Source organism: Pyrus communis, chromosome 8, assembly GCF_041283825.1.
Source record: "Pyrus communis isolate YQ-2024b chromosome 8, ASM4128382v1, whole genome shotgun sequence".
Classification (NCBI taxonomy): Eukaryota; Viridiplantae; Streptophyta; class Magnoliopsida; order Rosales; family Rosaceae; genus Pyrus; species Pyrus communis.
This window is the reverse complement of record NC_142572.1, coordinates 8,042,272-8,069,244: the sequence shown is the minus strand read 5'-3', so window position 1 is coordinate 8,069,244 and position 26,973 is coordinate 8,042,272. Positions and strand designations below refer to the sequence as shown.

Genomic DNA, 26,973 nt, shown 5'->3' with positions numbered 1-26,973 from the left:
CGACACCATAAAACTCGTGTAACACTATGAAAGAATATGAAACACACGAAATAAATTTTTTTTTAATTACTTTAGCAGTTAGATTTAAATTTGGACCATTATATATATTTTTTACCATTATATTTGATCATATTAGATTATAACCGTTGGATTCAATGAGTTTATAAATATAAACTTAAAAAGAATACATATGATGAGTCAGCCAACTAATTTAAGGAGAAATTCTGGCATAAATTTATCGCAAAAATGAATTTTGGATTAAAACTTATATTTAGCTTAAGGGTTAGAGAGAGAGAGAGAGAGACAAAAATGAATTTTGGATTAAAACTTATATTTAGCTTAAGGGTTAGAGAGAGAGAGAGAGAGAGAGAGAGAGAGAGAGAGAGAGAGAGAGAGAGAGAGAGAGAGAGAGAGAGAATCATAGCATTTCCATGGCGTGACAGTTCAAACGTTTTAGGAACCACCAACGTAACGAATTAAAAACAGAAGGACAAATCACATGGGACTAAACACACAACACACACACAAGCGAGAGAGAGAGAGGGCAGCTTAACCTCAACAATTTCTCACACCCGTTACGCTAATTAGGGTTCTTAATTCCCTGATCCCCCATCTCTCCATAGCTCCCATAACTCTGTTTTCCCTCTGTTCTGCAACAAAACCCATCTGGGTCGGTTTTGTTTCTGGAAATTGTGAGGTGGGTGCGTTTGTGATCTGGATCTCTTTTAATTGAGTGATCTGGGTCTGAGATGGAGGAGTCTTGGCTGTGCCAGTGGAGCGTCATTAGATCTCTCCTCGCAATTCTTCAATGGTGGGGTTTCAATGTCACCGTGATTGTCATGAACAAGTGGATCTTTCAGGTCTCTGCTCTTTTGCCTTTCCCAGATTTTCTTGATTTCGATTTGTACCTTTTCATTTGTAGATTTTGTGAACTGGGTTTGCTTAATTTTCCTCAGCTGATACCTTAATTTCTTAATTTTTTGCAAGGGTTATTGGGTTTGATATAATTATGGACATATGTATTGGGTTTTGCATTTTATGAATTTAGCTGAATTTTACCGTTCTCTTTCGATTTTTGCTCGGTTATAATTCTAATTTATTGATATGGTTAAATTATGGAAAATGTGATCCCGATTTATTGGAATTTCATGAGCAGTATTAGAAGAAATATGGACCCCATTGTGAGGGCTGGAGTTGGTTGTTTTTTATTTAGATAATTTCTATGTATAATAGCAATAGTAAGCCACAGGCACTCGAATGAATCCCAAAAGTTTGGGCGAGACATCCATTGAGTGTTTCATTTGTTTATTTTTAACTTAATGTGAACAGCATTTAGTTATATTTTTCTTCAACAACTACGGAATTGCCATACTACCATGTGATCTGCCATGGCCGTCTGCCACAAATAACATAATACTATGAGATTTACCTTGGGTTTGGTTGCAAGTTTTTAGGAGAGAGGAAGGTTCTCCTAAAAGATGTAATTCTAATCATTAACGCGTTATTGGCAGGAAAATTCAGTTTAGCGGGGTTGAATTCGTGGCTTGTTCTTCTGCCTATTTTTGTATGGCTACATGATTTGAGTTTGTTACGTAGGAGAAAAATAGATATTTTGTGAATGGAATAACTAGTGACTTTCTTTATGATTAGGAAGTTTGTTTGGTTCTGGTGAATCCTTAATTTGCACCCGGACTTGATTGATAAATAATGTAATTTTCCAAAAGGAAAAGAAGATCCAATGGTGTCACCATACAGTTTGTCTTTTTAAGTTGTTGACTTGTTGTATATCATTTGATTGCTGGTTTACCATAATTTATTTGATTGTTTAGCTTTTGCACTAATCACTCAAAATTTTGAACTAATAACAACCTAATTCTTTTAAGTTTTTAGAGAAATTATTCAGTGGTCTGGGAGCAATACACCTTACTCTGACATCAGTTGTTCCCCACAGTGGGCACAATCCATAATCTGTCTGAAGCAGATTACTTTCATAATTCCACACCAGTCTTATGAGTTTGCATGGTGGCCATCATGGTGTCCCTAATTTTGAAGTGTTTTTGTTTTATGCAGAAACTGGATTTTAAGTTTCCCCTAACGGTGTCATCCATTCATTTCATATGCTCAGCCATTGGAGCATACATTGTAATCAAGGTTTTGAAACTTAAACCACTAATAACAGTTGACCCTGAAGATCGCTGGAGAAGAATATTTCCCATGTCATTTGTGTTCTGTATTAACATAGTGTTGGGCAATGTGAGCTTACGTTACATTCCAGTTTCCTTTATGCAGACCATAAAGTCGTTCACTCCTGCAACCACAGGTGAGCTCCAGAAGATTTCTAACAGTGTATAAAATTGACATCACCTTTAAAATGTTATACTGTGTTGTGGCTTCAACTGACCTCAAAGGTTTCTAACAGTTGTTTTGCAGTGGCTGGTCTGGAGAAAGTACTTTGATTGGAGAATTTGGTGTTCTTTGATACCCATTGTTGGAGGAATTCTACTTACCTCTTTTACAGAGCTTAGTTTCAATATGTTTGGATTTTGTGCTGCCTTATTTGGTTGTCTCGCTACTTCCACAAAGACCATCCTTGCAGAATCTCTTTTGCATGGATACAAATTTGACAGGTAGTATTTTTGTGTTTGCTGCCTTTAGATTGTTACCGTTACCTTCTTCTTGAAGTTTTTGTCAATTATGCTTTCTTTATTTTTGTCGTTGTGATAATTTATTATATGCGTGATGTCTTGTGCACAAATATGAATTATGTTGTTTAAACTTTTTGATTCACTGTTATTACACTTTCACTCTCATACTTCACGAGCCTAAGTTGAAGATATAAATTTGCAATCAGGTTCTGTACCAAACCTTCCAAAATCAGCATGTTGAAAAAGCCCACTATAAAGATGATCTCCAAACCTCCATAATGGCAGCTCTAATTGATATGATATCCTGCTGAATACTGTATTTTCTCATTTTATTGGATTATTGAATAATTAAATCTTAAAATAAGAAGAATCTTGGTTGAATGAGTATAAGAATTTATGACACAAAATGCTCCTTTGCATTTTTATGAAAGTGGTTCATATTATATGTGCGATCCATGCAATTCTTACAAGGCAATTAGCGTGATTGAGCATTTGGAAATGTTCTGAATATAAAAAGCAATTTTTATGGTGATGTGCCCTTAATGATGTAAAACTGCTGAGCAGTCTTGGAATTTTCTATAGGCTTATAGTCTTAGAACTGTTTGGATTGCCTTGTCATCCTTGTGAGGAATATGTGGGATTGAGTCCTTCTTCAGTGCAAACAACCCTTTTGTTGTTTTGTTTGTACCTTGTAGGAAATTAGCGCATTAACATCAGCCATTTCTTTTCATTCCATATTTTAAAATCCTCAACCCTGGCATCTTTTTTGTTATACTGATTTTCCTGCCTTGGAATTCCGTCATGTGGGTTATGACGTTAACGGTCTTCATTTTCATTGTGTTTGCTTGTTTTTCCACTCAAGTCAAGGAGGCTGTGTGTTTGAAACAGTTCTACTTTTATGTGTGCTCATTTTTTCACAGCTTCATGATTTATGCTGACATACTGTTATTCATTTTTTGGGTATACAATATAGCATAAACACGGTGTACTACATGGCACCTTTTGCGACCATGATCTTGGCAGTACCTGCAATGCTACTCGAAGGTAATGGGGTTATTGAATGGCTTCACACCCATCAGACTCTTGTTCCATCCCTCGTCATCATTTTCAGCTCCGGGGTACTGGCGTTTTGTCTCAACTTCTCCATATTTTACGTGATTCATTCTACAACTGCCGTAACATTCAACGTTGCTGGAAACCTCAAGGTAATTATAAAGCATAATCACTTGCCTTGTAATACTCATTCTGTTATATTTATACTATCCATCTTTGTGGCCAACTTGTGAAAGTCATGTCCAGTATATGATACGCGTTGGACATATTTTTAGCTCCGGCTGCTAGTGCTTTACTTATGAACCATATCTTTCAACTTCTTGATCATATTTATAATTTTTTGTTTAGTTCGGGGCTGGATTGTCCCTAGTAGCTTTATTTTGGTCAATCTAGTTATAACCCTTTTAGGCCATATCAAATACCTTGTCAATACATTCTGATACTAGGTTTTTTCGTTCGTTCTTTTTTTTTTTTTTTTGCAGGTTGCTGTTGCCGTCCTTGTTTCATGGATGATATTCAAAAACCCAATTCCAGCTTTGAACGCCGTTGGTTGTGGAATAACGCTTTTGGGATGTACATTCTATGGGTACGTGAGGCATCTGATCTCCCAGCAGCTGCCTGGAACTCCTCGAACGCCGCGGACCCCACGGGGTCGTATGGAGCTGCTTCCCCTCGTAAATGATAAATTAGATGACAAGGTCTAGTGGTTCAGGCCACGTGATTGAGATTGCTGGGAGCCGGAAAATGATTTATAGGAAACTTCAGAACACAAAGAACTTACTATTCACTTCTAGTATATGTAATTCTGCTTCATATCACTTGAATTTTTTTTAATATATGGTTTTTTTTTTTTTACCACAACCGCCGCCACCCCGGTTCAAAATTATTTCGTGTTTAGATTGATAAAATGCAACTGGAATAAAGTAGTGTTATAGTTATAATGCTATATGTTATATATACTTTGTGATAAGTAATGGTATTCATATGTTCTATAAATTTTTTTTGGTATTTTAACCAAAATGGTCCTTGAGATTTGGCTTATTTACTTTGGTTCTTGAGATTTGAAATCTATAGAAGTGGTTTTTGAGTTTGTCCGCTATTAATTAATTTGGTTCTTTTGTGAAAAATTTCTGTTAAATAAGAATCAAAATGATAAAAAAAAAACCTTTAATTAATAAACAACGGGTTAAAATGATTTTACCAAAATTAAAGGTATTTTTGTAATTTTATCCTTATTTAATGGAATTTCTTTTACGAAAAAAATAAAATGATGGATGATGAACAAACACAGGTACGAATTCTATCAATTATAAATCTCAATGACCAAAGTGAGGAGTTATGACAATGTTGGGTATTATTTTGCATAAAAAAAAACCAATTTTTCTAAAACAGGAGTAATAACAAAAAGCAAATACAAAAATAAAAACAACCCACCAAACGAACTACGCATGGGTGAAATCTCAGACTAACACCCCAACTCCAACACAAGAAAATTATGGACTAGAACTAAACGTTACGTCTTGGAGATTCGATGGCAACGATTCCGACTAACATTATGATAACAAACACTGTAACTACCACCACACTGGAATTTCACTGATTTGAAATCGCGTTCAGCCTTGAGGAGTTGATCCTCTTAACTCTTTATAAGTATCGGTTTGTCGCGAAACTAAGCACACAATGATGGTGTTTGGGTTAATATTTAAATATTGGGCTTGGATGAGGGAAGCCCAAGGATGTTAAAATTAAATGAAGACTTGGCCGAAGCCCAGCATCAAGCCCAAAAGCAAACTGAAGCCTTCTCAGCCAAAGCACAAGCCACGTGTTTATGATGGAAGTGACAAGTGATGGAGACCAACCTACTATCAGCCAAAAATCACTTTCTAAGTGGCACTACAAGTCAAAAGCTGATGATTCACTACCCTCCAAGAGCTTTTGGGCAAAAGCAATGCCTTGACCCTCAAGCCAAATCACCTATAAAAGGAAAAAGAGACAACAGAGACAAGGACACTCAATCAATCAAACAAACAAGCATACAAACTCTGCTCTCAAGCCAGTTCGTACTCTTCAAGCTTGAAATCAACTCAGATTTAGTCTTTTTAGCAATAGTTTATTTACAAAAACTATCTTTTGTCTAGTATAAAAGCTCTGCTACCTCCTTTAGTGTTGTAGCATTGATTCCCTCGTGGAAACCTGTTTAGCATCCATCCGTTTTAGCATACAACCCCTGTAAACTCAAAGAGAAGTGGATGCAAGAGATTCAACCTTGCCAAACAACGTGAAATCTTGCTCAAGTTTCTTTGTTTGTTCTCTAAATTAGTAGATCTATTACTTAATGCACTTTTCAGCATGTATTTAAGTCATTTTCACCTGTTTTTCCATTTTAAGAGTCCCATTTGCATCTGGATCTGGTTAACTTAATAGATCTGTTTTCATTAAAAGTAATTTGGAATCAAACAAATGACTTAAAGGGCTCTGGAATCCTTCCATTTGAATACACAAGATCATGAACTAAAAGTCCTTGGTTACAAGGCAAGAAAGAGAACTTAAGGCAGACTTAACCCATCTGCGACAATCCTTTGATTACAAGAAGTTTAAGTAACTTGGGGCGCAAATAATCAACTTAAAACACACTTGTTCTATATCTGCTATAATGAGATAGCAGTGGCACACCTAAGCATTTAGTTAGTTTTGATTGCGAGCGTCAATGTCTACACCTAAGGCCCCACAAAGGCACCTTTCAAAACTAACTTCAATCTCTTATTGCAGGACATAAGACAAGCAAAAACCTGACTACCAAACATACACATCCAAAGTGCCAATCCCTTGGGGAGTTGTGCTGAGGTCTAGAGACCTTATCCAGAGAAATGTTTACCCGAACATAGTTTTGGCACACCTGGTGAGATTTGAATTAGTCTTGTATGCCAAGAAGGAAAAGGAATGAGTGAACCTTCAGGTGGAACACAAAATACCCACCACCCCAGTGTCTACCAAGATCAGAAATGACAGATCATCCAGAAGATTTCCCTTCCCTATGAAGACCAGCTGTTCTGTAAAACTCGACTTCATCTGAGAAGTCGGGAGGAAAGGTGACCAATGAAGACTTACAAGCCACCATGGTGCAATTGTTGAAAAGTATGGAGAAGATCTCTCTAGAGACCAGATGAGAGGTGAGCAGACTCTGTTCCTTAACAGCAAATTTGCAAAGAAGACTAGATCTGGAGTATTCTACTCCAAAAGACAGTTATGCTAAAGAGATGATGAAAGAGGCAAGCCCTGAGAAGGAACTAGCTATTCCCCTATTTCCCTTACTTGAGGAAGGGAATGAAAGAGGAAAGAGTAAATGAGAAAGTAGGGCATGCGTCCAGCCAGCCAATATTAGAAGAAATCCTGGAGACAGAGTTGCCCGACCTACTACTATCCCTACTAGATACTAGAGGGTAGGCCAAGCAAGACAAGAAGAAATACGGAATGAACCAACAAGTTGGAGAATCTAGTGGAAAAGCTGTGTTCATAACTGCAGGCAAGCCTATTCCTTATAGGCCATCATTACTGGTTAATAAGGGGGGATGAGCAAGATGGAGATAGCCCGAACCAAAGAAGGAGACTTTCTCGGGTAATGAGCATAGCCCAAAGTGGGAACCTCCTTACACCCCACATAATAATACAGCTAACCAACAACTTAAAGTTGAGTTAGTCGACTTGAGAAGAATGGTGGTCCAGAATGCTCAACCCAAGGCCCGTCCGCTGTTCAGGATCACCTACTAGAAGCCTTACCCTGAGTATATTGATGAGCAGAATCCTTTTCTCCTCAACTTCAAGATGTATGCGTTTCCAACTTTTAGTGGAGAAGATGACGGTGTGTCCTCTAGAGATTACATCTTCAAGTTTTCCAATTACCGTGTGGCAATTGAAGACAATCCTAACTATAAGTTAAGATTATTTGGGAACTCGTTGGTTGGCCTAGTGTCTCAATGGTATTCTTTATTGCCCCTCAATTCTATTGCTAACTGGGGGTAAATGGAGATGGCTTTTCATGAACAGTTTTATAGGGTGGAGCCTGAGATGACTATCAATGATCTAGTTGAGGTGAAGCAATATGAACATGAGTCCACAGAGGACTTCATGATGAGATTTAGGAGGACAAGAATGAGGTTCCAATTTCCTATTAACCATGCCCAACTTATATCTATTGCTCAGAAGGCATTGAGGCTGCCTTTGATAAAGAAGCTTTATGATGTACAATTCAATGAGTTGCAATAGCTGGTAATCGTTTCCATAAAGTATGAGAAGCTGTTGATTGAAGAACAACAAGTGAAGCACTCATCCAATGTTCTTCATTTCTACAAAAATAAAGTTGCAATAGACAACAATTAACTAAGTGTGTCATGTGGGATGAGTCTATGCTAAGAAAACCTACAGATGGGCTATTGTAAAAGTGCCTAGGCCAAGAAGAATCAATGAGAATGATAGCTAAAGTACATGAAGGAATCTGCAAAGCACATCAAGCTGGAACTAAGATGAGGTGGTTGCTAAGAAGATATAGCCATTTTTGGCCCGACATGGAGAAGGACTGCAAGGCCTATGCCTGAGGATGTGAGGAGTGTCAAAGACATGGACCTCTCCAACATGTGCCTTCAGTACCCTTGAACCCTGTGGTCAAGCCTTGGCCCTTCAGAGGATGTGCTATGGATTTCATTGGGCAAATTTACCTAACTTCTAGCAAAGGGACACACATTTATAATTGTGGCAACATATTACTTTACCAAGTGGGTAGAGGCTTCAGCCGAAAAAGCCTATCACTTCAACTGCTGCCAAAAAGTTCATTGAAACCAAGATCTTACATATGTATGGGGTGCCCGAGACATTTGTTACAGACCGTGGGCCATCTTTTATTTCAAAAGAAGTAGAGGAATTTACAAGTAAGTTCAAGATAAAGATAATCCAGTCCAGTCTTTACTACCCCCCAAAGGATGAGAAGTTGGGAGACACTTTGTGGGCTTACAGAACCTCTAAGAGGGCAGGAACTAGAACTACTTAACCTTCGAGCAAGATCCTGTACTCATTATAAAGATTAATGTGAGTTCTGTTAGGATCCAAAACTAGTTTGGGCTACACAGTGAAGAGTACATTCAAGCTATATGTCAAGAGGCTAAAGATTTAGATGTAGCCCGAATTGAAGCTCTAAATAAAATTCAAGAAGGGAAGAGAGTTGTTGCCTGAGCTTATAACAACAAGGTGAAGCGGAAAACCTTCAAAGAAGGGGAATTAGTGTGGAAAGCGATTTTGCCCTTGGGAGCTCAAGTTAGAGGCTTTGGGAAATGGAGTCTCACTTGGAAAGCCCCATTCACTATCAACAAGGCACTGGATAAGTGAGGATATTACTTGACAGATTTAGAAGGAAACTTGCAAAGACATCCAATTAATGCTAACTTGCAAAGACATCCAATTAATGCTAAGTTTTTGAAGAAATATCATCCAACTTTATGGGATACAAGAGATTGTTATATTGAGGGGAGTTAAGCAGATCAAGAAAAAAAAAAGAAGTTAGGGAAGTAAGACAAGTAAAAGTGAAGAAGGAAGTTATTTCATTTCATAAGAGGAGAGGTTGCAATGACCCTAGCCTAACAAATTTACATCTTCACCCAAAGTGATTATTTTTGAAAAATAAGTTTGCATAATTGTAAAGATTCTGGTGGGCTCGGCTAAAATAGTACTACTATTGGCAAGTTGTGACTCAGCATCCTCTAGCTCTAAGTTCTCTCTCTTCACCTCTTCAATTTGCTGATGAAGTTTACCGAGACGACTCGTTTGTTCAGCATTCAACACAGCCAGTTGCTTCTCTAATTTCTAGATTTCAGAAGTCATAACCTTGATCTTATCTTCTGTGGGTGAACCTTCATCCACCAATTTTTGTATATGAGTTGAAGTTTTGGTTTGTTTCTCCTTGAAGCATCTCACTTGATTGGCTTGCCTATCAGCCCACTGGTGCTGATCCCTTAGAGCTATCAAATTCTCAAAATAAGAGAGGAATGACTCACACTGAACCTTTGATAATTGATTAGCCTTGTGCAATTCTGTAATGGCCTTCTCTACAACGTGGAGAGCCTTGAGACTAAAGGAAGCTGAAAAGTCCCTTCTAGCCCACTCTCGGAAGATTCACCCGTTGATCATGAAAGCCTTAAGACTCGGAGGGATGTTTTGAAGACCTAAGCCTTGTCTTAAGTTGCCTGAACTCTTTAAAAAGCTCGGGCAATGATGTTGTCACTGAGATGGGTGCAAGGGGTAGGGGCATCTCTCCATCTCCTTTAGAGGTTGCAGCAGTGGGAGCAGTCTCAGCAGGAGGAGAAGCCCGAGAAGTAGAGGCAGCAACAATCTTGCTTCCTTCTTAGGTCGATGAATTGGAATTCCATTAACCCCAAAAGCCAAGGAAAGCCTTGGGAGAGTTGCTTTATGCACCAGAGGCGGAGAAGATTAGTCCAAGCCTTCTCCAAGACTCTGTTGCAAACCAAGAAAAACAAGTTAAGAAGAAACTCTACAATTCAGATTAAAGAAAGGCGAGATAAGAAAAGTTAATATACATGGGTTGAGCTGGAAGCCTTGGAAGAAGGTGGATGAGTTGTTGCTTGCGAGGGCTGAGGAGGGTCAACTCTGCTCATTGAAGAAGAAGGAGGAATGAAGGCCGAGCTCTCACCAGAGGCCTGTAAACATCAAGAAAAGACAAGTGTCAGCAAACCAACTTATGTAGAAAAGAAAAATAGAAGTGGAAAAACTTCCATACTTGAGCAGGACCCTGAATAGGAAGATGAGACACCTCTGTGGTTGCTGTTGCCTGAGAAGAAGTAGGCAGATTGGCCTGAGCAGCATCGTGAGAAGCCCTCGGGCTAATCACCTCTAAGACCACAGGGATCTCAGGGACTATGGGCTCCCTAAATGAAGTGGTTGGTGGATGATTGGTCTCTTGTGCTGGGGATGACTAGAAAAGCAAAGAAAAGTATAAGTATAAATAAAGAGAGATAACTTTAATCATAAAAAGATTCAAGTTAGGGATGCTCACCGAGTTACTTTCATCCTCAACATAATGCCACATCTCCCCAGTCTTTGGATTGAACTGGGAAGTTGAAGTCATTAGCAACGCTGGTGGGGAAGTCAAGGGAGTAGGATCAGGGCTTTGCCCGACTGAGGAAGTTGATGCCCCAACCTTTACCTAAAAAGAAGAATAAAAAAATTAGTCAGCATTGGTTTATCAGATGTTGGATGATTACAAGCTTAGTTAAAGGAAGATAGAAGTAAGCATACCTTTTTGGGTTTAGCCCGAGATGGGGAAGCATGCACTGATTGGGTAGAAGGAGAAGAAGGCTCAGGCTGCGTGGTTCCTTCACCTATAGTATCTTATTTCAAAGCATAAGACATGAGTCAGTACAAATATAAAGGGAAGAAACTGTGACTAACAACTGAGGACTTAAAGGGTGCAAGCTATACCTCAAACTCCTCAATGATTGCATCAAGGAAATGCTTGTATTTCTGATACATCTCTGCATCCAATGGCTCATCCCTTGAGGCAAAAGTAGGCTTCTTTGTTGTTTGAGGCCCTAATGACAAAATAAAAGAGAAAATATTAAATCATAATTTAGGAGAATTTGAAATTGCAACTAAACAGGAAAAATGAGATAGTTTACTAGAAGCCTTCTGTTTTTTCTACTCGCCTCAGCTAAAGAAGCAAATGACTTAGAAGATTTAGAGGCTTTGGAGGATTGACCCCTAGTTATTTTCTTCGTGAGGGTTGCTCGCGGACTTGGTATGGAGAGTTGAGTTTGAGGTTGCTCTTTGGGCTCGGACTCTAAAGATTCCACCACTGTTGCCCAAGTCTCCACTATGGGCTCAGCTTCACCCTCAGATTCTCCAAACAACTCTGAGAGGTCTTTAGCATCACTAGCAGTGTGATCGGAACCAATACCTTGTCTCGTAACTTCTTCTTTTAGCCTGATGTCCACCATTTTGGTATTGCCTTGGGCTACATTTTCAAACAACTAAGAGAAGGGTTAATGGAGGACAGATCATAAAAGAATCATAAAAAAAAAATTGACAAAAGATACATATTAGAAAGAGCTGGTTCTTCTGATAAATCATCTCTTTCTAGCCTTCAAGCTCATTCGGCTTAGGATAAAACTTGATTGTGAGTTGCTCGAAGAGGCGGTTATGAGACTCCCTGAGGTCTCCTCCATACTTATTCGACCATTTGGTTTCCCAACAAATGGAGAAGGTTGAAGTACATTCAAAGTTGAGAATTACGGGCTTTCGGGCAATCTTGCTCATGACTTCAAGACTGTGTTGGGTAACCCAAAATGTGACTTCTTGTGGAGAGCAAAGACGGTAGGAGGAGCCACATTGCATAGAGTAAAAAAAAGAGACTGGAATGGCTTGCCTGAAGCCTAGCTGCCTGTTGCAGAAGTTTGGATGGTAAACCTCCAGCCAGCATTCATAACGGCTGCTCCTTACACCTCAGGCCAGGTCTCTTGGTTGAATGCAACTTATGAACCTCTCATTGCAGAAGGCACTAGCGTCATCCCTAAAGGAATCTTGGAAGATTTGGTCTAAAAACCAAGGGTATCTTTTTAGTACTGAAGCTTCCTACTCGAAGTCTGCCTGAGTGCGGCAAGTTCTGAAGAAGAACAGGCAGACGAATGTAGAATGGTTGGTGGGAGAAGCCTCAACCAAGATTCGGGCAGGAGTAACACCCTTAGGGAACTCTAGATTTGGTGCTTGAAGCTTGGGGAAATACCATTGCAACCACAACTAGACTATCCAGGTTGGCCTGTTAAAGTTGGTTTCAAATGGTTCACCCTTAGTCATTTCGAAGAGAAGATGGAAGAGATGACCGAGAAGGAAAGAGCCCATGGACACATCATCAAAGTGATGGAAAACTTCCACCAAAGGGATCTACTCGACCTTTACTTATTTGGATTTGTTGGGGAAGATGTGTTTGTTAAGTCAGTACAGAAGAAAGTACATGTGCTATTGATCTCTGTTGGCGTTAGATGAGAATGGGAAAAAGTTCTTCTTAACAAATGTGTTAAAACCCGTGAATGAAGTACCATAGCTTTTAAAAGTGGAAGAGTTATACTCCAGTCGAGTCATGAGATCATAAGTGGTCGAGCTCTCAGCAGTCGGGCGAGAAAATGGAGACCAGTCGTGGGTAACATCCATAACTCTGCCCAAAGGCCTTAGTCCAAAGACTTGAGCCATGTTGAGGATGGTTGGGGACATGTGACCCATCATGAAATCGAAAGTGTTGGTCCTTGAATTCCAGAAGAGAAGAGCTGTGGTCAACAACTTGGGGCTTGGCAATCATGGTGGTCTTGGAAAGCATTATGAGCTCGTATATGCCGTTGTTCATCCACTTCTTCATGAAGATGAGCTTGAGCTCGTTTATCCATTGTGTCCAACCCTCATGTTTCATTAAAAGGAAGCCTCTTCGATGGTTTGACCACTTAAAAGCCGAAATACTAGCCTCAGCCAAATATGGGTTGGGAGTGAACCAATTGGCCTTGGGCATATTGTTCTCTACTATAATTGGGACCTGAGAAGTCTATGCAGGTCCCAGGGAGTGCACTCCTTCTTCCTCGAAGAAAAGATAAGTATTTAGTCCAGCCCGAGGGCGATGAAGGCCATTGAGCAAACGACACATAATGGTAATGCCTTCGCCAGATTCACAGGAAGATTGGGCATCTTTGGGTTCCATTGGATGATTTTGAAAAGAGAATGAGAAGAAAATTGGGACTAGGAGCAATAACTGAGATAACAAGAGAGTTCTGGGAGATTCGGAGAATCTGAAGACTCTGGAAATTCGAAGGATGAGGATTTCAACTACAATAAACACATGTTGTTTGAATGCAATGGTCTTAAAAACATCCTTTTTTGTCGCATGATTTTAGCATTCCTTTTATGGGATAATTAAGAATGATTTTCGCATTCCTTTTTTGTCTCTTTGGTCTCCTTTTTCTTTAGCATTTGGTTCAAGTTCAGAACTCTCCGTCCAACCGTCGCTGCAGGCTCAAAGTTGCTTTGTGTTTAGATTGATTAACGGCTCGTTTGGATGTGCTTTTAAAATGATTGAAAGCGCTTTTTGAGAAATTGTTTTTGGGTTCCAAAAGCACTTTAACTGCTTTCTACAAGAAGCACCAGTTATGTGTTTCTTCCAGGAAATATTTAAATATTTTTTTTCAGAATTTACTTGCATTTTTACTAAGGATTGTTTCCAAAAACATTTTCACCAAAAACGTTTTCAATAATTTTAAAAGCACATCCAAACGAGTTTTAAATATATTGAATAAAATGCAACTGGAATAAAGTAATGTTATAGTTGTATTGCCATATGTTATATAGACGTTGTGATAATGGTATTGATATATTAAATTTGATCGGACTTGTCTAAGACCAAGAAACAACCTTAAACAGATGAAACAACAAAACCAAAAACTAAAAGCAAATACAAACGAAACAAAACCTAAAGCCTAAGACAAAAACCCCAACACAAGGCCCCATTTTTTCCTCTTTTCGAATGGTAAATATTTCTCAGAACATGGAGTGTGAAAAATTATGGACTAGAACTTGTTATATTCAACCAATCCGACTAACATTATGATAACAAACACTGCAACTGCCGGCAAAACTGTATTATTCGAGCAAGCCTTGAAACGAGTTTCAGCTGCGAGGAGTAAAGCCTCTAAGTCTTTGTATGTAATGGGTTTGTCGAGAGACTGAGCACGACGGATCACTTCATTCTTATAGTGACGGCTGACATTTTCCATGATCACATCAATGATCTCGGTCCCAGGAACAGGAGAACCTACTTACTCTAGTTCCTGGGCAACAGCATTGACGCAAGAAAGAAATTCAGCAATCGACCTGTCCACATTAGTAGTACGACGAAGATCACTGCGGAGCGGCGATATGTGTTTCTGACTGGCCAAGGCAAACTGTTCTTCCAAAATTAGCCAAGTTTTTCGAGCTGTACGGTCCTGGTGAGTGATGGAGCCAGGGTCGGCCCAGGAGCAGTGCAAGCTGGGCGACCGTCCAGGGTTCCAAAAAATTAGGGCACTAAAATTATTAGAGTGGTGTATTCAAATATGTGAGTATTAGTTTTTTAAATTTGGTTAAATGAAAAAGAAATTTAACTAAAATTAGTGGCTTTCATTATTTAAAATTAATGAGGAGGTCTTGGGTTTTAAACACCATGTGTGGTTATATCTAAAAGTTTGACCATAAGAAGTGGTGCTTTATTTTGTTTAAAATTAACAAGGAGGTCTCTAGTTTGAAACACTATGTGTGTTTTTTAATTTCCAACTTTACAAATTTCTTTTCATAAGAGTTTAAATTTATGACAATTGGCTAAATTTTCAAGAGGTTTAGTCAGAAGCAATGATTTTGTTGCTTAAAATTAACGAGATTTCTTGGGTTCAAAATGCTATGTGCATGTTTATTCTTTTCAATTTTTACGAATTTCTGTTTGGTTGTTAATTTCTTTTTAATTACTAGCTAGTAGCTATGTGGGTTGCAGTTTTAAATATTCGTTCCAATTCAAGTCTAACCTTCAACAAAGAGTAATGTGTAGACCAAATCTACAAATCATATGATGTGTCACCACTAGGTTTAATTTAGTGTTCGTTCATTGCTTATATATATATATATATATATATATATATATATATATATATATAAATTAAAGACTAGAAAATATCATTAACTTTTTAGTCCCATATTGACAAGGTTAGTAATTAAGAAAAAATACATAACGATTTATAAAAAAACACTTTAAAAGTTCAGATAGAAAGTAAACAAAACTCATCATTTATATACTTGTAATCCCTTTTTTGGTTCCCTTCCCTTGATACAAATTAAATTAGTTTTTTGGTGTTTTTAAATTATTGAGTCTGAAGTGGTTTTCTAAGTACAATTTTATCGAAATCTTGCATGTGAAAATAAATAATTTTCTTATATGAAGTTAGAACACATTTTTTGACTTCGCTCCGGACCTACAAAATCTCAAGGCCGGCCCTGGACGGAGCCAAGCACATAAGCGCTTAAGGAGCCATTGATCAAGGAGAGAGCAAGCTGGCCCTTTTGGACCCAATCTTCAAACTCGGGGTTGACAGTGTCCTCGGTTTTGTTTCCATCATCGTCGCCGGAGAGAAACTGAGGTGGACATGGAGAAGAACCATCCACAAAAGACATGAGTTTGTGAATCTTAAGCGCGGGAACAATTTAGGCCAACCAAACAGGGTAATTCTTGCAGTTGAGTTCGACGTTGATAACGCGAGAGACGTTGGGAACACAAGCAGCGGTAGAAGAGGAGGTCACCATTGGAAAAATAAGTACAAAACAGAAGAATAAAGTTTGAATATCAACTCGATGAAATTGAGTGAGTGTAGAAATATGAGTCATTGTATTGATGTGTTGAAAATATTACAATCTATATATAGGGTTATAGACTTACAGTAATCCTTATTTAGGTCGGAATATTACCCTAAGTACAATTGAAAATTACGTTCATATATTACATGCTACAATCACGGAGATAATTCTAAATTAATTAAGGATAATCTAATAGTGACTCGTGCATCTCGTATAAATTAAAACAAATATAAAACATGCTTCGGGGCAGATTTTTTTTGGTTGAAGAAATATCCAACAGATTCTCAGAATAATGTTGGCAAATCAAAATAATTAGTGCAGCCGGTGGGGGGAATCGGATTTACTTGTAAGCCATGTGAATCCTACAAATTGGGTCACGCCGGGAGAAGGATGAAGACCTTCCAATAATGGTTCAAATTTATGCATTTAATTATTTCGTAGGAAAAATAAAATAGTTAATTAAATTAATTAAGTAGTAAAGTTACCATTTAGTATATCCATTGGTTAGATTAACTAATAATTTTTTTTTGGGTCCAACGATAGATTTTGTTAGATTAATTAATTGACAATATCTTTAATTGTCATCTCTCATCCAATGTCCCACACCATACTTTCGTTAAAAAAGGGAAATTTTTTCTTTTGTGCAACTAAACTACAAAGTAAATTCTTTTTGTTGAGAGAGGAGTATTACCCTTTAACAACGGCGCGAGTTTGAACTCCATCGGCCCCCTAATTAATCTAACATCTGATCCAACAAATCTATCATCTAACCACAAAAAAAAAAAAAAAAAAAAAAAAAATCTTTTTGTTGATGTTTCCAATATTGAATTGGTGTGATATGATATGATATGCTTTAGGTAATTGAACTTCTTGCTGGCTCGGCTTAGCTCATTTTCATTGAGTTTAACTTTTAATCTTGATCCTGACCAATGATAATTGAAAATGACGGTGGGTTTGAATGAGCAACTTTGACCTCGTGTCCTGAATCCAATTTGTTTGTTTTTGAAACAAAAGTGTACTAGGTAATTTAGTTATTTTGATGCTAAAAATTATGAGGACCTTGATTCAACATAAAGTGTGGTATAGTACCTTAGTAAGGGTGCTTCGGTCATTAAGGAATGGTGATATATAAAGAGATATGGATATAGAAGTAGACACAAAATGTATATGGTTTACCTTAAGTTGGGCTACGTCCACAAAATTAGAGGAGTTGTCATTATGGGATGTTTACATAATATAAGGGTTTAAGCATAATTAGAGGACTTAGTGTGAATTATGGGTCCTAAGATTCCAGATATCTTAATTGTGGGAGATAGTCTCATTTTATAATCATTTTGGTCATCTCTAACCAAATGGGCTAAATATAGTCTCATTTATGTTTATAGCCCAGCAAAAAATTGTTTTTTTAATGAACAAGCCATATTTATATATTATCTTCAATGTAAGGAGCTAAATATAACCCCTGAATAATTTATCAGTATTAATTTTATTGGGTAAAGTTACATAAAATATGCATACATACATCAACATCCTCATCTTGAATTGAGGAGAGAAGGAGGACTAGGAAGAGTAGAGAGAACGAGCGAAAGATAAGAGATACAAAGAAGAAATTCGAAAAGAAAGAAGAGAAAGACGGGAAAAACAAAACCGGGCTTGCTATGTTTGGCAAGCCTGATGGCCTTTGGTCAGCCCGATGTTGATTAGGATTTAGCTAGTTTGTTAGAGACGGGTTTTTTTTAGCTTTCTTTGCCCATTTTTTAGATTTGAACTTTTAGTCTTCTTCACTAGAGATGGCCTTACAGGTGAGCAGAGTCCCCCATTCTTGTATGTTGTCGATGTGGGACTCTAGAAACGTCGTTGTAAGTAGTATTGCCACCTGTCCTTGAGCAAGTGGGCTTCAAGTTGGAGGAATGGAGAGCTGACTTGTTTGAGGTTGGTTTGTGTGCTTTGCGAGAGTGCCTCAGTAAGAATCTTTTGGAGGATTACTGAGGTTTCCTGGTTGACAAGTAGTCGGTGGTTTCAGAGTATAAGTTGCTGGTACAAACAAGTTATATTTATCATTTTTAAAAACTATAAATCATTTGCAAATTGAATACCAAAAAACCCTAAACTCTATTAAAATTAAACTCAATTGGTTAAAATGTTCTTTGAGATTAAAATAACTTTTCATTTTGATCTCTGCCAATGAAAATTGATTGAAGTGGTTTTTGAGTTTGTCCACTGTAAATCATTTTGATCAATAAGTGAAAAATCTGTCCATTTCTTTGTTACATTATCATGTAAACGACCATGTGATTATCTTTTTAAGACTATTTTTGTCATTTACCCAAAGTGTAGGCACGCGAGCTGGTTGGATGTCACGTGCTTCACTCTTTCTCCAAAGTCCACAGAGCTCAGAAGAAAAAAGAAGTGTTGGATCAAAATCATCCGATTAGATTTGCTGAGTGTAAGTGTTCAAATTCATTTCTATTAATTTCCGCCGGAGCTGTGGGTTGGCGTTTTTCTGAAATTTGAGATGGGAATCTAAAATGCTTCCTTCCAAATTTCCAATTCCATTAGTGCTTGAAAATTTGAGATGGGTTTTGGCTTTTTCTTGATTTTGGCAGATTAAATTTGAAATTTAAAGGTATAGGTCTATAATTTGCTGCGAATTAATGTTGTTAATGGATAGATAATATTGCTGCAGATTGATTGCTCATTTATTTGTTTTTATCAAATTCAGAGTTTCTGGGTGGGTAAGATTAGGCCAGTTTATTTGATTTAGGGTTTAGGGTTGATTGCCGGCCGCAGTCACGAGATGCTTCAGGTGCTAATATTTATATCAAGAGGAACAAAAATACTACTATAATTTGAATATATGTACATAGTAATTTAATGCTATTCAATTGTTCATACAACTTGTGTTTCCAAACCCAATAGAGAATTCAATAAATTTGATGCTGTTCATTTCGATTGTGTAATTGTTACGAAGAGATATTTGACAAGGATCGTAGAATTTAATTAAATAGTGTCATGAATTCACTTCAAACATTATCTGAGTTTAACCTTTCATAGCTTTTCAGGGTTTTTTGTGGAATTGATGAATTTTCTCATGTCACTACCATAGTTTTTTCTTTCTTGAGATTAGATTACCAGTTAACCAAATAATATTCTGCAGAAAAAACATAGCTTAAATTGCTAATATTCTTTTGCTTTTTAAATTTAAGGTGCAAAATCTTTTGTTTCTTTCAAATGAATTTTTATCGAGTAACTCCTGCGTTTGTATGTCAAGATCAATGACATATAGAGGGCGTGGATGCGATGGATTTTCAGGTGGGGGCGGTTTTGGCTTTGCTAAGCAAAAGCCTTTTGTGCTTTTTCCTGTGAGTTTTTGTTGCTGCAGTTTTGGGAAATTTTACATAAGTTTTGGAACTTTGCTAGGTTTCCATGAATTAGAAAAAGACACTTACGGCTGTGTTCCTACTTTCCGTATTTAACGTCGAAATTTTACTTTGCAGGACATTGATTTGCGTATTCCCAAAGGTATATCTGATCTAGAGAAAAAACACACTCTTACTGAGGAAGAAAACTTAATCAATCAAACTTGCAAGTTTCAAAATATTTGGAAAGGCTTTCCTTATTATCTTGAGCAGAGCCCTTTGAATGTTTAGCATGTTGTGGTTTAATTTTCATTATTTTTGTTTATTATCAGTACAAGTGGTAGTGGAATAAGCAATCTATGTTTAATTTGCATATTCGATCTGTTTTTCCCTTTCTTTTTCTCTATAAAATATGAATCCTAGCCGTTATTTTGACGGAATAAATCGTTGATTATGCACTTTTTAGTGCTTTTACCAATGTTGTTGAGGAGTACCATTCCCATAGTTAATATGTGAGACTAATTTTACTCCACTTAACACATTTGGAGAGCGAAATTTGACATGGAAGGCCGTATTGGCCGAACCCCCTTGTATATTTGGTTTACTTTGTGAATAATTGATTTTGTTCTTGGATTTAAGATTGGTGTTTGGATGTCATGATTATTCTTGAATACGAGTTAATTAACGAAAATTACTACATGTGACTAATACAATTAACTTATGCTTAGGTATGTTTTATGGGGAAGTTAGCAGTCTGGTTCTATGCTAACTTCATACCAAATCATCCTCTGACAACCTTTCAAGCTTATCCAACCTAATTGTAGGGGCATTGCACTGCCCTATATTGGCCAATGGTACTAATTTTACCATAAAGGGAAGCCTAATACTTACTTCGTTCTGGAAGAACGACTTTTTGAGCTTTAAGGATATTTGAGAGCATTATTACCATATTGAAACCAATGTTGAAAATGGAGTAAAATTCATTTGCATATTACCATATTGCACTTCTTACAAATAAAGCCAGAAGCGTATTCTAGAGAAGATGGAACGCTTAACGAGTGGATTACACCCATTTAGGCCCACTATATGACCAATTAAAAGCCCGAGATGGAATTTTTGCTATGGATATACGTTTGGGATATCTAGGATGATCTGTGATGAGCCGTTATGGGCATCCTCTTACTAAAAGTAAAGACATCATACCTAGAAGCATATCATGCCTTAACACCCTGCATTTTTCTACAAAAGAGTCAAGGGGACATTTGTGGACTGATTCAACCACCCTGCGGACCATTTAGATACCTTACGATATTGATTGATGCTTCTACATGTTGGTCACACATGTGGCTGTTGTCCATAAGTTGCCTTCTCTACACTGGTGGCTTAGATAAACAAACTCAAGGCTCACCACCCTGATTATCTGATCAAATCTATTTGATTGGATAAGTTGAAGAATTTACATTGAATACTTTCGATGGATATTGCATGTCGGTTGGGTTTTGACGTTGAACATCTAGTACTCCATGTTCATAACTAGAACAACCTAGCAAAAGCATTCATTAAATGCCTTCAAATGATTCCACGATCGATTGCTCATACGTACCAAGTTCTCGATCTCCGTTTAGGGCCATGCAATATTGCAAGCAACCATGTTGGTCTGCCTGAGGCCCGTCATGACCTAACCTTATAAAGCATATGTTAGTTGGTTACCAGATACGAACCTAACATATTGCATTTGCGCGTCTTTGGTTGTGAGGTCTATGTACCATTTGTGTCGCCCTTACGAACAAATAAAATGGGTCCTCAGAGAAGGATGAAAATCTATGTTGGTTATGATTCTCCTTCTAATATTCGTTACTTAGAACCTTTTTGACAGACGATCTCTTTACCACTCGTTTTGCGGATTGTCACTTTTATGAGACAGTCTCCATGCCATTAGTGGGAGATAAGAACGTCAACGTTCCTAAAGAACAACGCGAATTATCGTGGATGTCCCCATTATGTCTCATCTCGATCCTAATCTAGATTGTCAGAGTATAACCATGCGCTTCCTCCAATCTAGCAAAAGTGACGAGATCACATATACCATCTACAAATGTGCCTGCAAAGATTAATGTACCAAATGTATGACGGACCTTCATCCTCGAAAGTAGGAACGCCATTATTGTGGCCGACCTTCGTACATTGGTTGCTAGCCAATCAATCTGTCCTACGCCAAAAGCATGGTAGATCACTCGGTTCAAGGATTCACTTTTCCAAAAGTGGAGGAATGTGGCACAAACGAATCTGCCCCTCGATCGCTGTCTCAATCCTTTCCATCTCATGATATTAAATTCGGATTACTCCCGAGACTTGAAGTTCTTGATCCAGTATACTAATTTGGATGAGATATGAAATTGGAATGAGATTATCATAAATGATGTTTCATTTATATGGTAACTACCGACATAAATGAAAAGCGACAATAATGAACCGTGTTCCATTGATTAGTGTCAACGTAAAACTGACTGGTCAACTAGAAGATTTAATTGATGACAAATGAGATGAATGAAATAGTGCAATATGAGGCCTTATGGCGTAAGGTTTCTTTCATGAACCATGTAATTGATTGCAGAATTACAAACATGGTTGTAGTATCTCTGGGATCCTGATACGAAACCTACATGGAGTTTTCAAAGGACTTACATGTACTGATTCAAATAGTTCTAGACCACAAGAACATTCTCTCGGTTCTCAAAAGGCTTTCACTTTGCAGATGCAGAACTATCCGGACGGATGTGGTATACATGTCCAACTGAATATTTGATCAATTAGGGATATATGCCCTTGCATGTACAAAATCCAAAATTGCTAGAGTTAGAAAATTAACTCGCACCTAAAGTTGTATTTTAAGATGAATGATCTTGGGAAAACTCAACATTACCTTGACCTGAAGTTTCGAGCTAGTTGGTATTCTTGTCCACCAGTCGAACTAGACCTAGAAGGTGTTACATATTGGAACGTGAGGCAACCATATCTAAGTACATTGGCGTTTGTTGTACTTAGCTCAGTGCACTAGATCAGACATTTTATGTGTTGATAATTTTTTGGCATAAAGCAGCACTGCGTTTACATGCCACTATCAAATTTGGTGTTAAAGACATTTTTCTGTTACTACGAATTTGGGCTTATCTATCCCTATGCATCTCAGAATAGATCACACCACTTTGATCTTCAGAATGATGCCTACCTTGTGGGATTAGCTGAATTAAATCATCTATCTGACCGCACAAGGTACGTTCCTGAATATTTATGTCTTTACCATTAAGGAACACCGCAATATCTTGGAGGTTACTAGATAGACCTTTAGTTGTGAAACCTTTGAATCATTCCAAGACTTATTGTATCTCATCACGTGAAAGATATGGTCGAGAACTCTTGTTAAGCATATTCGAACTCCCTACGATTTTCATACATCGTTAAGTCCCAACAACGATCCATGAAGACAATGCCGTATGTATTGACCAGATCATGATACATCCCAACAAGTAAACACCAAGTATATTGTGTCTATATCAGCATGAGCGTTAGAAGATTGAAGTTAAGCAGTCTGATCCCAGACAAACTTGTCGACCTCTTCACGATGTCACTGCCGAAGTCTACCTTCCAAAAGCTTGTTCGAGGAATTGGTTTGCGTAACTTTCTCACTTGCGATGCTTGTAGTTTCATTTGGAAGTAATGTCAAACTCAGGGGGAGTATCCAAAAGTATACTCACTTGACCTTAATGTATTCTTTTTCCTTATGCTTAGGAGCATTTTTCCCACTAGGTTTTTGCTACCTGACTAGGTTTTGATGAGACACCTATCTTGGGTTGGTCATACCCTTGTGTATGTTCTACTTGCGTCCCGATGACGTATAGTTTTGACTTAATACAACTTCTCACTTTTTTTCTTTGACTATGGGCTTTTGTCATAGCGAAATTTTGTGAGTCTTACCACCCATGCATTCTTCCGTTTGTTTTGAGACTCGCATTCGTTACTTGTTCCGACTAGGCGAGACGACTTCATCAATTGCTTCTACATTTGCTTGAAGATCTGATGCGCCATCTACTTTTGTTTTAATATTTAAAAAATATTAAATAATTTTTTTTTAGTTTTTAATAATATTTTATTATTATTTGTTTTTAATAAAAAGTGGATCCTGAATTAAGCCACGTCAGCATTTAACTGAGAAATTAACGCCAAACTAACGGAAGGTATAACATTGGCACAAATTCGTAAGATGAGGTATGCCATTGTTAATTTTAAAAGATAAGATATAAAAGTGTCGTGTCACTAATAGTTAAGATAGTTTTTTGTACTTTACCTTGTGTTCTAATACATATTGTGATTGTGTAAATACTAAGTAGAGATAAATTAGGAATTCTTTAGGATCTAGAAGATCTTTTCTAATAGATTTTGTATTACTTAGAGAGCAAGTTTCCTTCTTCCTTTTTACTATAAATAAAGGCTTCTTCCTTATTACTATAAATAAAAGAAGAAGGACTTGGAAATTAATAGACAATTTCTCAAGTCTATTCTCCATCCTCTTTCTCTTCATGCCACACCCCTCAATTAAATATAGACCACACCACTCATATTAATTAGTAGAAAAATAATTATGAGAATGTTAAATATAAAAGAATGGTAAAATATTAAATTTAAGACTTGTCACGTGACGAGGTTTAAATGAATTGTAGTATCATTCAACAAAATTCAGTAACAAGCCAAACCCTACACAAATTTTTCTAGCAATATGTTGTTAGCTAAACATAAATAGACTTTAGATCTCGTTGAAATGTAAGATAAAAAGCTTTTTAAATAATTAATTTGATTGCCGTTAACTCAGAAATGGAGATTGAATGCAATTGCACTTGATAAAGTCTCAGTACACCATCGTCAACTCTTACCCTAATTTCACCTACTTAATACAGAGAGAAAGACGATCTAGTTAGTAAATAGTTAGATGGAGATAATTACAAAGCTAATCTACAATCTTAATTACTTATTAGGCACTAATCCTTAGTCCTTTCTTATTAAGCCAAGAGCCAGAAATCCTTCTGACATCTGGTGTTGATAAGGTAGCCACTCACTCCTTTGCTCTGCTTCCTCACTCCAATTGTCAAACACTCTGCATTGTTTATGCAATGCTCCACGAACAACTCTCTGCTGCTGCTGCTTCCAAATAAGCTGCATAAATCAAAATTAGCAATCTCTCAGAATTCCGAAAAATCAAACTGCAAGACAATGATTTGGTTTGATTCAGTTTCACTCGGCGGATTTAGATAAAACCTAATAATAATCCGAGATACGTTACACGGTAATCAGTTTTTGAGTAAAACCGATCCAAACCAGACCTTGCACTAATACGGGTTTTTGCAAGAAGGGATTAGTGAAATAGAACCCACCAGCTGATGAGGGGAGATGGCTTCTTCTGACCAAGAACTAGCAGTGAAACCTCAAGCTTCTTGACCTGGCTTATAACTGTGGCCAGTCTTGGACCTTGTATCACAAGAGCTTCCACTTCCACCTAAATATTATTTTGTCCCAAAAATAATAAACAAATAATTAATAATATAAACACATGACTAAATAAATGTTGAGTGACAGTGACACAACAGAAATTATGTCCCCTCTCTTTTTTTTCTGGGAAAAATAAGGGCAAAAGCAACTGAAAAGCCCGTCACTGTTCCCTTCTCCCACTGAAAAGAAAAAGAAAAAGATAATTTTGAGAGTGAAATTGCCACTGGAAAAAGCAAAATATTAAGAAAGCAATTTAGCCTTTTCATCTAGCTAGCTCTTGGGATCCATCTAACACAACGAAAACACTCTCAGCCTCTTCTAGTAGGATCTATCAAACAAAGCAAAATATTAAGAAAACAATTTAGCTTTTCCATCAAGCTAGCTCTCTTTTACTTCTCTTATTCGGGCGATATTCTAATATAATTTAAAATCTAAACTACGAGAAAGACGACTGGAATGTACCTCAGGCTTGCAAGCCTTGCAGAGGGAGCTAAGGGAGTTGGCAAGGCATGGTGAGGAGGAAAAGTCGTGGCAAGAAGGGATGATGTGGAGGAGAGTGAGCAAATCACCCCTGTTGGCAACATGAGTGAGGGCCCACATCATGGCATGCTTGGAATGTGATGAGTCATCCACCACCACCATCACTCTCTTCTTCGTTTCAAATCCACCGCCGCCACCACCATTGTTGTTGCCATACATGCTTTGAAGCCCTTCCATATGCTGAAAGCTTCCTCCTTTTCCCTCAGACCGCCCAACTCCGCCACTGAAAGACTTGTTATTTCCACCACCACCCCCACCTCCACCCCACCTCCTTGATTTTGATTTCCAAGCCTCCCTTCCACTTAACTCCCTCAAACATGCGCTTGGTTTTGGCATTTTCTCTCACCCTTTTGCCAAAATGTGCTTAAATGCTAAGTCAGAGTTTGGAGAGAGAGAGAGAGAGAGAGAGAGAGAGACTATGTGAGTATTTGGAGAGAGTATGTGCGGTTGGTTGAGAGTTTCTGGGTTATTATAATGAGAGAAAACGAGGGTGAGGAGTGAGAGAGAGAGAGAGAGAGAGAGAGAGAGAGAGAGGGGGGGGGGGGAACGGTGTTAAAATCTGATGATGCAAAGACATGATTTTTTTTATGTTTGTGCAGGTAAAGTGTCACGGGGATGACTGGTTGGTTGTGACTTTACTCTGCAGAGATGTAAAACAATCACCAGAGTTTTGTTTTCTTTTAGATATTTGATGATGGAAGGCAGGATCTTTGTACCATCTCTCCGGAAAGATATTATTCAGATTCTACTGCCCTATTTTTCTTCTCTCTTATCATGATCTGCATGTTATGATGAATAAAGTGGATTAGATCTTCGGAATCTGTATGTTATGATGAATGAAGTGGATTAGATCTTTCGAAAGAGATCATTTTCGGATACCTTCCTCTAAAACTACTAATCAAGTAATTTAGATTTTTACAATTTGATCAACAGAAAAAATAAAGAAATTAATAAAAAATTTTAAAAATTATAATAATTTTTTACCATTGGATCAAATTTTAATAGTCTGAATTATTTGATCCGTGAGTTTTAAAGGAATGGATCCGGAAATGATCTTTTTTCTAGATTTTCTTTTTATAACAGCATTATTCTACATTATTTTAACTAAAACCGGTAAACTTACTTGCAACAGAATATATTGCATCTCATTGCAACAATTTTTGAGAACTTACAAGCATTCAGTGTCGGACACCTCTTTGATTTGGATTTCATCCAGCAGTTCTCGACCACCGAGTTTAAACAATTGGATCAAAATCTACCATTAAATATGCGTTGGCACTTTAGTGCTTACTAAAGAAAAACCAATTCTACCATGATTAAAGAGATGAGAGAGGATCCTTGCCCGATCCTCCAATCACATTCATTCATCATGTATTGTGCGGCTAGTTTTCGTTAGGTACTGTTTATATTCAATTTTAAAT

The 26,973-nt window shown here is 37.5% G+C and overlaps 2 protein-coding genes and 1 pseudogene across 2 annotated transcripts; 1 reads left to right on the top strand and 2 right to left on the bottom strand.

Annotated features, from left to right (window-relative positions):
* Positions 1 to 330: 330 nt before the first annotated feature.
* Positions 331 to 4,559, top strand: LOC137717744 (UDP-galactose transporter 1). The gene is made up of 5 exons (XM_068457208.2): positions 331 to 860; positions 2,071 to 2,320; positions 2,420 to 2,627; positions 3,619 to 3,850; positions 4,181 to 4,559. Exons 1-5 carry the CDS (start codon positions 750 to 752, stop codon positions 4,400 to 4,402), a joined length of 1,023 nt encoding a protein of 340 aa, XP_068313309.2. The 5' UTR covers positions 331 to 749; the 3' UTR covers positions 4,403 to 4,559.
* Positions 4,560 to 11,478: 6,919 nt separating this feature from the next.
* LOC148695046 (uncharacterized) lies at positions 11,479 to 13,440 on the bottom strand (annotated as a pseudogene).
* Positions 13,441 to 24,329: 10,889 nt separating this feature from the next.
* Positions 24,330 to 26,236, bottom strand: LOC137717099 (uncharacterized). The gene is made up of 3 exons (XM_068456409.2): positions 25,475 to 26,236; positions 24,898 to 25,019; positions 24,330 to 24,679 (listed from the first exon to the last, which is right to left on the bottom strand). Exons 1-3 carry the CDS (start codon positions 25,886 to 25,888, stop codon positions 24,526 to 24,528), a joined length of 690 nt encoding a protein of 229 aa, XP_068312510.2. The 5' UTR covers positions 25,889 to 26,236; the 3' UTR covers positions 24,330 to 24,525.
* Between the last annotated feature and the right edge of the window lie 737 nt (positions 26,237 to 26,973).

Excerpts from the sequence above, each read along its gene's own strand:
- LOC137717099 (XM_068456409.2), bottom strand. The coding sequence starts at position 25,888 with ATGCCAAAACCAAGCGCATGTTTGAGGGAGTTAAGTGGAAGGGAGGCT. Across the intron at positions 25,020-25,474 it reads GCAAGGCTTGCAAGCCTGAG|GTGGAAGTGGAAGCTCTTGT; the intron begins GTACATTCCAGT and ends AATAATATTTAG. Across the intron at positions 24,680-24,897 it reads CCATCTCCCCTCATCAGCTG|CTTATTTGGAAGCAGCAGCA; the intron begins GTGGGTTCTATT and ends TGATTTATGCAG.
- LOC137717744 (XM_068457208.2), top strand. The coding sequence starts at position 750 with ATGGAGGAGTCTTGGCTGTGCCAGTGGAGCGTCATTAGATCTCTCCTC. Across the intron at positions 861-2,070 it reads TGAACAAGTGGATCTTTCAG|AAACTGGATTTTAAGTTTCC; the intron begins GTCTCTGCTCTT and ends TGTTTTATGCAG. Across the intron at positions 3,851-4,180 it reads ACGTTGCTGGAAACCTCAAG|GTTGCTGTTGCCGTCCTTGT; the intron begins GTAATTATAAAG and ends TTTTTTTTGCAG.